The 17,378-nt window shown below is 41.8% G+C and overlaps 2 protein-coding genes across 3 annotated transcripts in view; one reads left to right on the top strand and one right to left on the bottom strand.

The window, feature by feature from the left end:
* The window catches only part of LOC130922852 (sphingomyelin synthase-related protein 1-like), a 67,753-nt gene extending 59,440 nt beyond the window's left edge, over nucleotides 1–8,313 (bottom strand). For both annotated transcript variants that reach the window (XM_057848041.1, XM_057848042.1), the window contains exon 1: nucleotides 8,149–8,313. The gene's annotated coding sequence lies outside the window, so the exon portion shown is untranslated. The remainder of the gene's footprint in view (nucleotides 1–8,148) is intronic.
* Nucleotides 8,314–10,830: 2,517 nt separating this feature from the next.
* Nucleotides 10,831–14,331, top strand: LOC130923294 (dual specificity protein phosphatase 13-like). The gene is made up of 3 exons (XM_057848897.1): nucleotides 10,831–11,134; nucleotides 11,220–11,434; nucleotides 13,727–14,331. Exons 1-3 carry the CDS (start codon nucleotides 10,956–10,958, stop codon nucleotides 13,927–13,929), a joined length of 597 nt encoding a protein of 198 aa, XP_057704880.1. The 5' UTR covers nucleotides 10,831–10,955; the 3' UTR covers nucleotides 13,930–14,331.
* The last annotated feature ends 3,047 nt before the right edge of the window (nucleotides 14,332–17,378 follow it).

The raw sequence follows: 17,378 nt of genomic DNA, 5'->3' as shown, positions 1-17,378 counted from the left end.
CAATACCTAAACTCATAAAGAGATGGCCTCTAAACACTTTTTGTGTTAGATGGTATATGTTTTTTCACTGTTCTTCACTGTTTGGTCTGCTGTATATAACCTGTTTTGACTAGAGCATGTATAAAAGCAAAAAACGCCTATGGCTATACCTGTTGTTTATGTTGAATTGTCAAATATAAGACTATTTATTCTAAATTTTTTTGGTTGCATGTTCATCCTAACATGTTGAATAAATATTATAAAGTTTCAAAACGGTTCGTTACGCATGTTTGGTTGTCAATTGGACATCAATATTAAAATGTTCACAAAACGATTTTGGAATTTTTGGTCTTTTTGGGCCCAAAATGATGATTTATAATTGGTCAGTGAAGGAAACAACAGTTTGGACATGAAGTTCAAGGTGTCACAAAAAAAGGGACCAAACCAGGCCATCGTAAACCATTCTTTCTTTGAAATATAAAGGCAACTTCAAAGGCATGCAAAATCAGACAAAATAGGCCCAGACCTTAAAGGGTTAAGCAGATTCACATCATAACGATAAATGACGATAATTTCGCCCAACAGTCCGCTTAATTTGAAAATCTGAATCAATGCATGAAATTCAAATTTACCGTTTCTCATTGATTTATTTACCAGCTTTGAATGATATATATTTTACAATTGTACATGCAGCGTAAACATTCATTATATAAAAATATCTTGTAAACAATAAGCATTTAAGTATGAACATTTATAACAGCTTGTATGACTTGAACAATGTACAACATTATAAATATCAATATATCCAATGTGCAAACATGTCACTGAAACACAAATGACTTACAGCAAGAGGGGCTTGAACAGTACACTTCAAACAGAGGACTGAGTATCAGACAACTTATTGTTAATGGCTGCTGTGACATGGTTACTCAACACTAGTACTGCAACGTTTAATCGATTAACTCGAGTATTCGATTAGAAAAAAATATTTGAATTAAATTTTGTTGCTTGGAGTATTCGTTTAATTAAAATGGCGTTGTAATGGTTTATTTTGAAAGTGTTTACGTTTATTGATTAGGGTGGATACATTGCCCTCTGGTCTGCCTCATTTCACATGGCTGAATCCAACTGCTCCCTGTTAAAACCAACGTAAGCTAAGTTTTTGTTTGGGCTAATGTTTTTTAATGCATTCGTAATTTCGTTTATATGTATATTTAGCCGTTTTTTTTTTTTTGTGGGAATATGAGTCTGAACCATTTATGAAGAGCATTGGGGAAAAAAAACCCTTAGCATTTTATAGCATTTAAGCTAGCGGACTTATGCTATGTAAGTTAGCCAATTGTTCTTTCGTTGTACATAGATCCTCATTTATTTATTTTTAATACCGTTTGATGCTCAGCTCAGGTATTTTAATTTTTCATGTTCCTTATCTGATTACTCCATTATTCGAACTAACTTGTTCATCGAGTAATCGACTACTAAAATAATCGATAGCTGCAGCCCTACTCAACACAAATGTTTACTTCAAGGTTTCTGTTTTTTTCGCAGAGCATTTTCTAAAATACATGCAGGCACACATGCATCCCCACACCCCCCCCACACACACGGTAAAGCTATCGGAAAAATCACATACACACACAGATAAAAAAATAACCCGACATACTGATTGCAGGATAAAGTCTGTGCCCAATCCATTCATTAAGTTCAGCCGCTTCGACAAGGTTAGAGCCACTGTCACAGGTGGTGATGGTGACTTCGTTTTTCTCGAATCCAAAATTTTTCCAGACATCCGACATCGAGTTCTTTCTTGGCACCAACACCTCACTATGAGCGTCGACTAATGCTATACTCGAAATACTTATTGCCTGGCTACCAGTAGCTGTTTCACTATTATCTGACCCTATCACGTTCAATTGTAGCGTTAGCCGCTAGCGTTAGCGTACCGGGCTTCTGTTTGTTTGATTTCCTGATAGACACGTGACTTCACACGTAAGCACACTGGCTGCTTTCTTAAAGGGGAATGAGCATAGCCGAACAACAAATAGTCAAAGCGGGCTGAAAAGACTTTATTTTTTGTTTAATTAGAAAACTAATTTACCGACATGGTCAAAATTCAGTCATCGTGAATCATCACGGTTACAGTAAATTTTCAGTAAACCGCACTAGGCGAGCGGCAGACAAACGCAAAAACCAAGGCAAGGATGCAACTAGCAACGAAGGAATCGAGAATACAAACTGTCAAATGGCAGCAAGTCAATGTCTCAGCAACCCGCCTAGGATCGTTTTAAAGACACTGCTGATGACCTGGAATTGGATGCAGGTATGACGTCGGGAACTCATCCCACAGCTCTGTAACAAAACAATCTGACCAGCAGCAGAATGTGACAAAATCACACCAGTCATCATACTACCCTGATAGCAGACAGACATTGAATATACGTTGAGTTTACATCAAAATCATCAGTATGGTTGACATCGAAATTTTCGACGTCAAGTGATGTTGAAACAACTTTGTTCTATAGTCAGTCAAGCTATGATGTCAGTTTATGAACTAATGTTGACAAATAGTTGATTTATGATTGACCGGGAAATAGGATTGGAAAGTCATTGAAATGTGGATGAGTGGGCGTTTTGGTGGAAAGCATAACATGGATTCAGCATTGTTCCAATATTGTTAATAATCGAAATGGCATTTAGGTTTTGTAAGGATTTCAACGTTGAACCAACATTAATTGAGGGTGCAAAAGTGACGTTGATTCAACCATATAAGACCGACAGCTGAATGTTGATTCAACATCTTTTCAACGTCGGTGTGCTATCTGAGTAGCTTCACTAGTATAGAGCACAGCTATTATTCCAGTACAACCCTACCACGTCATTACCCCCAGCGTGCATTGCGCGCATAAAACATGGCACACTCTGCAGGTTAAGACATGTACTAGATATTATAGATTTTAAATCAATGGCAATACACTGCAGTGTTTCCCACCCGCCCGCCACAGTCTCGTTTGCCCCCCCCCGCCCCGGAAAAAAAAAAAGATAATAATCAGATGCGTCAGTCAGCCGATTACACAGCTGTAGCCCACTCCACTCTCGCGCGCGCGGGTAGTAGAGTAGCATTTTAGAGTAGTATTTTATTTATTTATTTAAGAGACGCAAGGGGAACGAGTAGGAAGAATGGGAGAACGAGCGAGATAGCGAGAGATAGCGGTCGCATGTCTTAGCAGCCCGCTGTTATTTTGTTATTGTTTTTCTTTATTATTGTTACCACAATCAAGTGGGTAAGCAAATACAGACTTCTCTCCTTCTTCCCCATATCCGGGGCATTACAATAGTTTGGATCGGACTTTTCGGCGAAAGTGAGCGGTGGACGGCCGTCTTGGACGGTAAGCAAACTTTGATTGAACTTGCGCGGAGAGGCGGGGCCCAAAATAAAGCCTTGCTCTATTTTCAGAGCGTTGGTCACAGTAAAATATTTATTAGTTCAAGCAGAGTAAAATGATACATATTCACGGTACAAGAACGTCGTTTCCGTGTCCATCGATTGGTAAGAAAAGGCTGTTTGTACGAATGACGTGTGGGCGCTCCTGTCAGGGGGGACATTTCGCGTGGAGTGGCTATTTTTCGGCACAACACCGGCGCGCCAACTTCAGACAATTACGGCTGACGAAACTTGGATAAATGCGCCCCCCAAATTTCGCGAGCTCTGGGACACTCGAAAAATGACTCTCATACCTCTCCTTGCTAAGTTAATGGTACCTCGATGTGCGTTTGTGTGGAAATTTAGTTCACGAACAACGGGGAAAAAAACTATTCACCTTCTCACCGAATCAAGTAAAACTCTTTACACGGCTATTAGAATTCCCCCAGTCCTGTAAATGGGTCAGTTGACAGAAGGACTGTTATTGTTGTGGTAATGTAGTACTTATGAGGGTCAAATAAAAAGGAAAAAGGAGGACTACGACGGCGGTCTGAAACCCGCGGCTCTCGGGCCGCATGCGGCTCTTTAGCGCTGCTTAAGAGCTTTTGTTTTTTTTGTTTTTAATGGAAAAAGATGGGGGAGGGAAATATATTTTTTGTTTTAATAGGATTTCTAGGAGGACAAACATGACACAAACATTCTTTCAATTCATTAATATTGTAATGAAGTTAAACTTGTGGTGGCATCGTACAACAGAGTAGTCACGTGGTGCGCTATAGGATCCACTGCAGGGAAAATAAACATTTAATCATGAAGGCTAATTATGTAATCTAGCCAACTTAGTCATTTTTATAGTAGGCTAATATAGCTAGTATTGATAATTATAAGGCTTGTACAAGGCTTTTAATTTTTTGCTGCTCCAGACATACTATATCAGTTTTTTTGGGTTGGGGGGGTCAAATATGGCTCTTTCAACAGTTTGGGTTGCCAACCCTGAGTCACTACAGGATGTAAGTCGTACTATTGCTACGAAAAAAAAGTCCCATTATTACATAGGGTAACGTAGCTGTAATCAGCAACGCATTTTACATACATGTACCGTAGCTGAGAGCTATAACATTAGCCTAGCTAATGAAATATTTCAAATATATCTTTGTTGTGGTTCTTCTTGGGGGAAAAAAATAATGAAAAAAAAAAATTCGCCGTGGCACGACATGGTGTGGCTGTCCGACTCTGATGCAGCCCACCACCACAGTTTCAAAAAATCCTATGGTCAGAGACCCTCCCACCACAGTCTCCTAAAATCCTGTGGGAAACGCTGCACTGGTACCTCCACATACGAAGTTAATTCTTTCCAGGACTTTGTAAGTTGAAATGGGCGTATGTCGAGCAGAATTTTCCCATAAGAATACATTATAATTCCATTAATTTGTTCCACAGCCTGAAAAGCTATACTAAATCCTCAATAAATACTGCTGATACTATTGCAAATAGCAATCCAACTAGAGCAGGGCGGTAAACCGAAAATTTACCAGTACCAAAATTCTTCAAGATGACTGACGTAATTTTGACCATGTCAGTGAATTCGGTAATTTAATAAAACAAGAAAATACAGTCTTTTCATCCCGCTTTGACGCTGTGTTGTTCAGCTTTGTTCATTCCCCTTTAAGAAAGCAGTCAGTGTGCTTACGTATGGAGTCACATGGTTATCAGGAAGCCAAACAAACAGTAGCCTGGTAGGCTAACGCTAATGGCTAAAGCTACAAGCAAACGTGATGGAGTGCGGCTTAAGGGGGGTTCGCCAAACTTTTACCCGACACTAAGTAGACTCTTGGCGGCATCCAGACGGGCGTTCACCCGCTGTCCTCCCTTGTTCTCATGGTTTTCGGAGAGGGTGCTTTCAGTGCTTTCTACTGGTAGCCAGGCCACAGGCTAACGCTAGTGGTTAACGCTACAAATGAACGTGATGGAGTCAGATAGCAGCTCTAACCTCGTCGAAACGGCTGAACTTAATGAGTGGATTGGGCACGGACTGAATCTAGCAATTAATAAGTCACGTTATTTTGTATCTCTGTGTGTGATTTCTCTGATTGCTAAATGCTTTCCCATCACAAAAGCTTAAAGTATATTCCAACAGTGAAAATTATAATATGACCGTTTAATGGCCCCAGCTATTTTTCTGTATGTGCTTAATTCTGTGTCATTACTCCCATCATAAAATCTTAAATATTTCATTTGCAGAAGATTAATATAGCTTTAATGTGTGTGTGTCTGTGTTGGGGTTCATGTGTGTTTGCATGTATTAAAAAATGCACTGGGGGAAAAAAAAACCCGAAACCTTTGAAGTAAACACTTGTGTTAAGTAATTATGTCACTGCAGCCATTAACAACAAATTGTCTTTTTGAAGTGTACCGTTCAAGCTGTAATTCATTTGCGTTACAAAGACATGTTTGCACAGGCATATTGATTTTGACAATGTACATTGTTCAAGCCATACAAGCTGTTATAAATGTTCATACTTGAATTATTGTTTACAATAATTTTTTATATACTTAATGTTTAGACTGCATGTACAATTTTTAAATAAAATTGAAAGCTGTTAAATAAATCAATGAGAAACAGTTAATCTGTACTTCATGCATTTATTCAGATTTTCAAATTATATAATGGTCCGCTTGGGCGAATTTATCTTCATTTATCGTTATCGAGGTAAATCTGCTCAATTTACCGTGATATGTGCTTAAGGCCATATCGCCCAGCCCTAAATCACACCGATCAAAACAAATTAAAAATAAAAATCGGAATAATAATATAACAATACTAATGATAATAATAATAATAATAATACCTGTAATAATGTAACGAATTGGGTTCTAATGTGGCTGATGTGTATTGCGTGATGTACCTGAACACACGGTGTGGATGAAGATAGAGTGAGAGAGAGTGAATTAGAGTTTCTACTTTCACTTTTCACTAAAACCTGACGAAGCTGGCAATTTCTTTGGCGATGTTACAACAACAATATTTGTCACGTTAACTTATAAAGAATGGCGTACGGAGGTCGGAGGAGGACGCGATCCGAGACATTCTACGGCTGTATTGTCGAGCCATTTAGGCTCGAGCGTATGACGTGGCACTCGCGATGTTTCCGCCCCTATCGCCATGTTGGAAGCAGGAAGTTCGGTGTCAGAACTCCGGGAAACATAAACAGTGAGGCATTTCGACACAGGTCGCTCTTTAAAAATGGTTGGAAATTATTGTTCGGTAAAGAATTGCAACAACCGATCGAATAGAAAGGAGAATGTACAGCTCGACGGAACCCCATTGAGTTTCTTCCGGATCCCTACATGGAGAAAAGGCGAGGGAAAGGTAATATCTGAACTTACCAAACGTTGAAGAATGGCATGGGAACATTGAGCAATGTAAATCTGTTTTCTAAAACACAGCATTGATTTGTCATTTAACTATCACAGCTTAGCACAGCACAAATTCAGATGTTCATGACAATGAAAATGTAAACATACATTGCCTACCTTTGCAAGAACGATGGTGTTGCCGTTTGCTACGGTCATAATGTGCAGGTCCTGCACCCATCCGCAGCAAAACTGTTCGTAGCTTTGTAGCAATTTGTAGTTTCGGAATTGCTGATGAGTGTAGTAACTTACACAAAACACTAAATACAGCATGATGTCCATTTCGCGTGGAAGCTTGTCGACATCTTTATTCCATTTATATTCGGCTTGCTCGTAAGGGTCAACATTGTTCACATCCTTAAGTTTGCTCACATATCTGTCCTTCGCCGTGGTAACAAATTTGTCTCTGTATCGAACTGGCAAGTTTTCCTTACTTTTTTCCATCTTTGGCACTCGTAGTTTAATTGTATTTGACATTTTAAGTTTAAATGTCCTGTGATGCAGACGTGCTTCCAATATGGCTGCGTTGTCGCAAATCTCGCATGATCCCGTGTTGCTGTGACGTAAACGCTCGAGCCTTTTCGGGCGCGTACACCATGCTCATATTTTTCTACCATTTCCACTAACATTCTTGGAATTTATGTTGATTTCTCTCACAAGAAAATCAGCTGTGCGAGACAAATTTTACGTCGGATGTCGAAATGATTGTGTGTCGAAGCGATCGTATGTTGAGGTACCACTGTATTTTATTTGTTTCTAATAACATATTTTCGTTAACGAGAACAATTGTGGCTTTATTGAGCCTACATGTCTTTAAGTCCTTGGTACCCTTTAAAAAAGTTTGCCAGCACAAGAACTGTTTCAGGCAAACATAGTTCAACTCAATCACATATTCCCATGAGTACTTTATGAACTAATTCGGATTACTGTTTACATGACAAAACCCTCAAAAACCACCGTGAAAATGCGAGCAGACGCCCGGGATGGGCTGACTTAAATGGCAAGTCAGCATGTTTTGTTTGTTGAGTCACACGCTGACACATAAGACGTGACGGGACCACTTGCACAATATTGGCCTTTCAGCCTATAAAGTAACGTGGAAGACTACAGCAAACGGTGTCATTCAAAAGAACAACTGTAACCACACCCTGAGGGTGAACAGATAAAGGGAAACCCTCATTTACAGTACAGTAATATAAATATATATTTAATACAATATATCACAAAAACTGTTAAGATAAAATCAAAGCAAAAGGCTTTTTGAAAATTAAGTGAGGGCACGCGTGTAGAAGTGTGGATAAAAATACTTTGAAGAATAAGTATGTTTTTCTTACCAAATCGGTGTGAGTGTTTGTGTCAGATGGGCGACGAGAAATACGTGAGCTGTCTTCCTCTCGCATTGCAGGAGTGTTTCACGCGGCCAGCATGCCTTCTGCTTTCACAACAACCAGGCAACAGCAAACAGGAAGTGGCAATAACCAACAACAGCAGACAAGAGGGCGTCACAAGTTTCTCTTAAAGGGCTCACTAGAGCGCGCTGTCATCTACTGGTCAAATGAAGATAGAGGATTTCCATATTGAAGCTTTGTCAGTGACAGTGATACACATCAAATCCGTTTGAACTGGGAGGGCCATTGATTGATCACGTTTCACTGCAAATGACGGCTCTAGACGTCCAATTCATTTTAACTGCAAGGGTTTGACAGTGATCATTTGCTCTGTCATCCCTCTCAGTCAAAATGCATTGGACGTCTAGCGCCGTCAATGGCACCCAATGAGTTAAAAGGAGCATAAAAACGTATTTTGAATATTTAAAGGTTATATTTGTAGCTGCATTTCCAACTACGTATAACTATTTTCTATTGTAAACAAATTACCCATTCATGACTGGCAACCAATTCAGGGTGTACCCCGTCTATTGCCATACGTAAGCTGTGATAGGCGCCGACAGTGGCGCCACCAGTGGGTGGCAAGGGGTAGCCACGGCCCCCCCTATAAATTTGTTGGCCACCCCATTGGCCACCCCGCTTTCCAGTATATCATTAGATTGATGGACTATGCACATTAAATCATTAGTAACATCAAATATTACACAATACACCAAAGTATATCAGTAGCCGTGTCCTTAAGTCTTTCTGATAGTCTTCCCCTGACCTTTTTACAGCAATAATATAATGAAAACCTGAAATTATTGTGGCTTTTAGTTTTGGTCTGCCACCCCAAGATTTTAAGTGGCCCCATCTGGCCAGCCCTATGAAAAAATTCTGGAGGCGCCACTGGGCGCCGGCACCGGCGCTATTATTATGAGGATAAGTGGCACAGAAGATGAATAAATGAATGATAAATGTTGGTTTTCTGTACTTTTTCTTACATATTTTTGTGAAGCTGAATCAAATGTGACCTTAGTTTTCTTGTTTGTAAATCTGTAGTTAGGTTCCAAGTGCGAAAGCCCTATTGTAATACTCTTGTAATTCTTTAAGTTATTGACCAATAAAAAGTGTTTGAACAATTACTTGCTGTCTTTGATGATGCCATGTTATTGGCTCAAAAAACAGGTTTCTGATGACCTAAAAAGAGATAGTTTTAGATTTGGAAATATGACACTAAGGATATTATGAATAGTGCATGTATTCACTCAGTGTAAAATACTAGCAATAAATTTTTCTTCTGTTAGATATACATAAAAAAGGAAACTTGTAGATATGAAAATAGTAACTAGCAAGCATTGATTTTTTAAAACGCAATTAGAAACTGCAATTTCTGGATAAATTACGATAGGGGTTTTGCTGCGGAAGATATCCTGTTGATTTGGGGACATTTCGGGGACACTTCCAGTGGATTTGGGGACATGATCTGTTAATATGAGGTCACTTCCTGTTGATTTGGGGACATTTCAGGGACACGCACAGTTGATATCAGGTCACTTCCTGTTGATTTGGGGACATTTCGGGGACATGTCCTGTTGATATCAGGTAACTTCCTGTTGATTTGGGGACATTTCGGGGACACTTCCTGCTGATATCAGGTCACTTTCTGTTGATTATGGGACATTTGGGACACACGTCTAGTTGATGTCAGGTGACTTCCTGTTGATTTGGGGACATTTTAGATACATATCCTGTTGATATCAGTTCACTTCCTATTGATTTGGGGACATTTCTGGGACACTTCCTGCTGATATCAGGTCACTTTCTGTTGATTTTGGGACATTTGAGACACACGTCTAGTTGATGTCAGGTGACTTCCTGTTGATTTGGGGACATTTTGGGTACATATCCTGTTGATATCAGTTCACTTCCTATTGATTTGGGGACATTTCTGGGACACGTCCTGTTCATGTCAGGTGCCTTCCTGTTGATTTGGGGACATGACCTGTTGATATCAGGTCACTTCCTATTGATTTGGGGACATTTCAGAGGCACGTCCTGTGGATATCAGGTGACTCCCTGTTGATTTGGGGACATTTCAGATATCCGGTCACTCTGTGTTGATTTGGGGACATGTCCTGTTGTTATCCGGTCACTTTCTGTTGATTTGGGGACATTTCGGGGATATGTCTCGTTGCACGGCTGTCAATCGGTCACCAGTCGCCATTAGAAATTAATGGAAAGACGTACATGGCCGTCACTGGCATCCTATTAGAAATGAATGGGTTAGGTTTTTGGCAAATTCTGTATAAAACTTTTATGGGCCTTACCGTCCAGGAATTTTTTATGTGTAAATATGCAATTCAGTCAAAAAGGACCAGATGCATTTTGATTTTTGATTATTTTACAACACGCATTTATGGGCGAATGGAACATTTGGAGGGGTAATTCATAAAATTGCCTCTGTCGCGCGAAAATTCCGGTCATTTTGATATTTGAATGGTTCTGGTCGGTCAAACGGTTTGGGCTGCGTGGCGCGCTTAAGAAACCTCATTTTTAAAAAAAGGAAATTTACTATCTATCTGCTATCTAGTACCATCTAATTATAGCATCAATGTAACAACCAAGCCACGAAAATCATGACGACGCACACCAACCACGTGTTTGTCGACCCCCAAGATTTAGCAACCAGCCTTTCAACTTAGAAACAGACGGACAAACCAACTAATACAACACATCACAATCTGTCTCACTTAAGTTACTTCAGCTTAGTCATGAGTAGTGTGTCAACAGTGAAATGTGACACTGAGGACTCTGGGAAGGATAATGACACGGAGGGTGAGTGGTCAGCAACAGAGGTCTCTCTTGAGGAGCTGCTAGAAGTTTTACATGCTGCTCCTCGCTCCTGTCGGCATGGAGATGAGGTGTGGCCCAACTTGTATTTGGGTGATATGTAAGTATACTGTTCAGCAAGGGACAAAACAGAAAAAAGGAAATGCATGGTGACTTTTACGGTATCCTGTACATCCATGGTTCAGGTTCATGTCTCATGACAAGTTTGGACTGTGGACACTGGGTATCACCCACGTGCTGAATGCCTCACATGGGAAACTGTGCTGTAAAGGGAGCGACGACTTCTATGGAACCACGGTGAAATACTACGGTGTGCCAGCCAACGACCTTCCAACATTTGAACTGTCACCTTTCTTTTACCCTGCTGCTGCTTTCATAGACCAAGCTCTAACATCAGGAGGTAGTACGCTGTAAAATATAAGTTGACTTCACACAAACATGCTGCCTTAGAAAATGTATTTTATGTTACGTACTACATAACCAGAGCTCTCTTCAACGCCTTCACTTACTTGACATCAATTTGGTAAGTAAATATTTTGGCCAGCGGCATTAAGAAGAATGACAAAGACTGGCTTTTGTTTTTAAAACTTGCTGTTCTTGTGCCCCATACACTTCACGACCCCAAGAAGCAACACACTTTATTGAACAGAACACACATGACATAACAACAGCAATCACTACTCTCAGTCGTGGTTGCCACAACTACCCATTAACCATTGCGGCGGAACATGAATAACAGTCGCTACAATATTTTACTCTTTTATAAAGAGTCGTGTTGCCAATGGGACAGATTATAAAATATTTACTTACCAACCCGATGTGAAGTGAGTAAAGTAAGAGAAGGTTCTGAAAAGACCTCTGGTTGACGGCACGGTTTACCGTGGATGTGTGTGGGAATGTTTTTGTGTCAGAAAAGCGTGAAATAGATGAGGCAGGTCTGCGCATGTCTGAAGAACGCCCAATGAACACTGGGTACAAAACATGATATCTTCTCATTTGACTTAACTGAGATGTATCAAGTTAGGCATGTTTTTCAGCCCCAAATTACTACTTACTTATAAAAAAATTAGTGTTCACAAAAAGTAAATAAAAGTTGAGTTTGGTTCATTTGTTATGTTTAATCAAATTGTATATTGGCATTTTCCAGCATCACACTCCTCAGCCTCTCTGGGAGGTACTGGAAAGCCCGATTGTCGAAACTCTGATTGAGGATGAACAATGTGGGTTCCGTCTAGGTCGCGGAACAACGGATCAGCTCTTTCCTGGAGGGGCTTGGGAGTATCTCATCCAGTCTACATGTGCTTTGTGGACCTGGAAAAGGCATATGACCAGGTCCTCCAGAATATACTGTGGGAGATACTGCGGGAGTATGAGCTGAGGGGAGCACTCCTGAGTGAGAGCTGTGTCTGTGTCCTTGGCAGTAAGTAAGACTTGTTCCAGGTGGGTGTTGGCCTTCGTTAGGGTTGCGCTTTGTCACCAATTCTGTTCGTGATTTTTATGGACAGGATATCAAGGCGTAGTCGTCTCATAGAGTTTGGTGGGCTGAGGATTGCATCGCTTCTTTTGCAAGATGATGTGTTCCTGTTTCCATCATCAGCCTGTGAACTGCAGAACTCACTGGACTGGTTAGCAGCTGTGAAGCTGCAGGGATGAGGTTCAGCACCTCCAAATCTGAGGTTATGGCTCTCTGCAGGAAATCAGGGGATTGCCTTCTCCGGTAGGGATTGGTAAATGGTGTTACACTTGTGTAGCGCCTTTCCACCTTTAAGGCTCTCAAAACGCAAACACTGTATCCTCACCTACCTACTGGTGACGCAGCACCAGGAGTAATGTGGGGTTCGGTATCTTGCTCAAGGATATGAGATCATCAGGGGGGAGAATTGAATTGATAGAATTGAATTGAACCCACAACCTCTGGGTTGGGGAATGATTACACTACAAATAAGTCACGCCATCCCCATGGGAACCAGGCCCTAACCCAAGTGAAGGAGTTCAAGTATATCGGGGTCTTGTTCACGAGTGAGGGAACAATGGAATGTGAGATTGGACAGAGAATCGAGGCAGCATGAGCGGTACTGCAGTCGCTTAAACGCACTGTTGCAATGAAGACGGAGCTGAGCCAAGAGGCAAAGCTCTCCATCTACCCTTTGATCTTCGTTACTACCCTCATGAGCGATGGGTCATGACCGAAAGAACAAGATCGCGGGTACAAGTGCCCGAAATGGGTTTTCTCAGGCAGATAGCTGGCGCCTCCCTTAGAGATAGTGTGAGAAACGCTGCTTTTTGCAAGAGGCTCGGAGTCGAGTTGCTGCTCCTTCGCGTAGAAAGTCTGTTGAGGTGATTCAGGCATCTGGTGCGGATGCCACCAGGGCGACTCCCTATGGAGGTGTTCCTGACACTTCCACCTAGGAGGAGACCTCAGGGCAGGCCCAGGACCAGGTGGAGAGATTACATCTCGACACTGGCTTGGAAGCGCCTCGGGATCCCCCTGTCAGAGTTAGTTAATGTGGCCAGGGAAAGGGAAGTTTGGGGCTCCCTGATGAAACTGCTGCTCCCACGATCCGACTTCGGATAAGCGGCTGAAGATGGATGGATGGATTAGCATTTCCAGTGTATGTGTGTGTTTGTGTGATGCTATTTTAATCGCTTGCGAGGTGTTGAATAGACTATAGTAAATGGTCTTTCTTTGCAGGGAGAGTGTTAGTGCACTGTGCTGTGGGAGTGAGTCGCTCAGCCACATTGGTCCTTGCCTACCTGATGATTTACAAGCACCACCGTCTCTTGTCTGCCATAAAATGTGTTCTTCAGAAGCGTTGGATCTTTCCAAATAGAGGCTTCCTGCAACAGCTTATGCACCTCCAACGAACACTAGAGAGCCAAGGGGATGCCAAGTAAAAATCAAATGGAAGACTGCTTTGCTCTTATCAGTCATTTCACTGTGACTATATAAAGTAAGTCTTTTTGAGATTAATAACGCTGGAGATTTGTTTTTTTAATCCTTTTGAGTTAGATGTTTCTGCTTAGTCAAACTAAAATTGGCATGCTGATTTCAAAACAGTCAGATATTTTGTAGCACGCCAATTTTTTTCTCTCCACAGGCTAACTACTTACTATCTTTTAACTAATTGCACACAATTATCCTTTGTAAAATGAATACACTAATAATAACATTTAAAAAAAAAAAACACCTTTATAGGCCAGATAACTATTGATTTGGTCAATAAAAAAACAACAACAACAAAAAACATGATGACCTCACATCCGCATCTGTCACATGTCCACATCACATGTGGACGCCAGGACGTCTCAATTATGATTTAAAAAAAAAAAAAAAAAAAAAAAACATTAATTATTCTTTTTAGTTATTTTTCATGACTAAATACAATTACCGTAATTATCGGACTATAAGCCACTTTTTCCCCTCATTTTGAATCCTACGGCTTATAGTCCAGTGCGGCTTATTTGTCGATTCATTTGGGATAATAGGCTAATAGGCTAAGATAATATGACCGTCATAATTATGACTCTATCTTGAGCATTAATGAATGCTTATGCCAGATGTCATTAAGTGTCATCCGGCAAATGATGTCACTAACTCCATTTATGTCCAGCTCGGATCTTTTACATTCATTCAAAAGTGACAAAAATTTGCTGGATGACACAAAATGACATCTGCCATGAGCATTCATTAATGCTCATAGCAGTGTCATTTCATAATTATGATGGTCTTATGACAGTCTTGTGGTGCTACTGGCAAATAAGGTGTTACCAAATACCATAACTAGCAATTAATGAAACAACAGGAACAGTAACTGAAAAAATAATTAGCACAGAACATGACATTTTGATTGTTATTTATATCTGTAGCACTACCATGCATGCTGGGAGGCATTTTGGATGACAACAGTGTTGACAGCAGGTGGCAGCAGAGGTTGACTGTCCGCCCGAAGGGAGCAGTGATGACCAAATGAATCTTCTTGAAGCAATTGGTTCAAAGCTTCATAGTGGTTCATTTGGTCTTATGATGCCGCTGTAAAATACAGTGTTACCGGTTAATACCTTTTGGTGTAAATATCCCATAATACAGTGAGGACAGCTGCGGCTTTTAGCCAAGTGCGACTTATCTCTGAACAAGTGCTGTTTTCGTGCCAAATTTGGTGGGTGGCTTATAGTCCTTGTAGTCCAAAAATTACGGTATACATTAATAAATTGATAATAAAAGTAATATCGTTATTGGTTGTCTAGCTCTGTCAATGGAGGACAATGAATTGGCTATAAAGGGTTAGATAAACAATTGATTAAACTGTGTTCCCCAGTGAATCAAACAAACAAACAAACAAACAAACAAACAAAGAAAAAAATAAAGGTTTCTGCTGATATTCAATCAAATACTGTCATATTTGTGTGTGTTCTCAGCTCTTTTTTCTTTATGCAGCACCTGATCGAGCCAGATTGGCGGGGTAATGCGACACACCTGTGCTTGATTAGGAAAGCTCAGTATTTAAGGAAACCTGTCACCATCTGCAAGTGTCGGACTATTGCTTGCTACTTGCCTTGCTTACCGCCTGTGTGTTCATCGTCAGCCTTCGAGTTTCCCGACGTTCTACGGTCGTATTTTGGTTTGGTCATCTTTACTTTAGTGCTCTTTTGGGCTTTGTAGTTTGATTCTTGTACTCTGTTATATTCATGCATATTTCGCATGCTCCCTTTGTTGTACTTTATTATTATACTCGCGTTTATTTGTGTGCTCTCTCAGTTTGTTATATCCGCATTTTTCGCGTGCTCCCTTTGTTGTAATTTATTATTACACTCGCGTTTATTGGCGTGCTCTCTCAGTTTGTTAAACCCGCATTTTTGGCGTGCTCCCTTTGTTGTACTTATTAAACACAAACATTAGCTTTACCTGATCTCCTGGTCTGTTTTTGGGATTCACATCAACGGCTTGCCGTTCTTGACAGAATAGTCCGACCACATGGATCCCACGGACTCGGAGGATCTTTTCCGTGCTCTCGCTGGTCACGACCAAATGATCAGTCAACACGAGCAATCGATATGCAAATTAGTGGATGTGATCAGCTCGCTCACCACAAGAGTTGCGAATATGGCTCCGCCTGTAAAACCCGGAGGTATAATTGACGCTACCGCGGCGCCCGACCTGCCCGCCCCTCCTCCGATGAGCCCGCCGGCGTCTTTTCGGGAGCCTATGTTGCCACACCCTCATCGTTATGAGGGAGAGCCAGGTGCTTGCCGACAGTTTTTGCATCAGTGCTCCCTTATTTTTGACCAGCAGCCTTTTACGTTTGCTAGTGATAGATCCCGTGTAGCTTATGTAATGAGTCTCCTCACCGGTAAAGCGGCTACATGGGCCATGGCGGTAAGCAACACAAGGCCCGTGGTCCGTAATTGTTTTGAAACTTTCGAGACTGAGTTCGTGAGAGTTTTTGATCATCCGGTTAGGGGCAAGGAGGCAGCCAGCCGCCTGTTGGATTTTTTTCAGGGCGATCTGACGGTAGCAGACTACTCTATTCAGTTTCGCATTTTGGCCGCGGAGTGCGGTTTTGGAGAAGCGGCGCTGTGTGGGATTTTTCGGCGTGGGCTGTCTTCTGCAGTGAAGGACGAGTTAGCGGCCCGGGACGATTCGTCGAATCTGGAGGACCTGATTTCCTTGTCCGTGCTTTTGGACAATCGTCTGAAGGAACGGGAAAGGGAACGTGCCATGGAGCCTCGGGGACGTCGTTGGTCGTCGTCACGGAGCAGCCCGACTGCGGTCCATAAAGACGGCTTCGTCGAGCCGCCGTCCGTCTCTACGCCGACGCAGAGTCCAGTCCCGACGGGAAGGGAGCCTACACAACTCGGTGGCGGCCGCCTTTCTGCTGCGGAGCGACGGAGGCGGTTGGAGGCAGGCTTGTGTCTCTATTGTGGCTCGCTGGGACACCCTATCGCCGCCTGTGACGCTGTTCCTTCGCGTCGACCTGGATCTTCGGTTCCTGGGGTTCCCCTCGCCCGAGGGGGGCCGAGGTTCGTACATGACAGCAATCCGTCAAGTGAGTTGCCCCGCGACGACATAAAGGAACCCAGACACCCCCAAGGCGTTATGAGACTGCAACTGCCGTGTGAATTGTCACATGGTGGGGTTAATTTTAAGTTTACTGCTCTGATCGATTCGGGGGCAGATGATTGTTTTGTAGACCAGAGTGTTGTGGACGCTCTTGGCTGTACGTTAATAAGACTTGCTAGGCCAAAACGGGTTTTAGATCTCGATGGGCGACCCCTGGCGGATATTAAGTTTATTACGCCTCCACTCAAAACAAAACTGTCGGGCAATCATTTTGAGGTCCGAAGCT

This window comes from Corythoichthys intestinalis, chromosome 10 (assembly GCF_030265065.1).
Source record: "Corythoichthys intestinalis isolate RoL2023-P3 chromosome 10, ASM3026506v1, whole genome shotgun sequence".
NCBI lineage: Eukaryota > Metazoa > Chordata > Actinopteri > Syngnathiformes > Syngnathidae > Corythoichthys > Corythoichthys intestinalis.
This window is presented reverse-complemented; position numbering and strand designations above follow the sequence as displayed.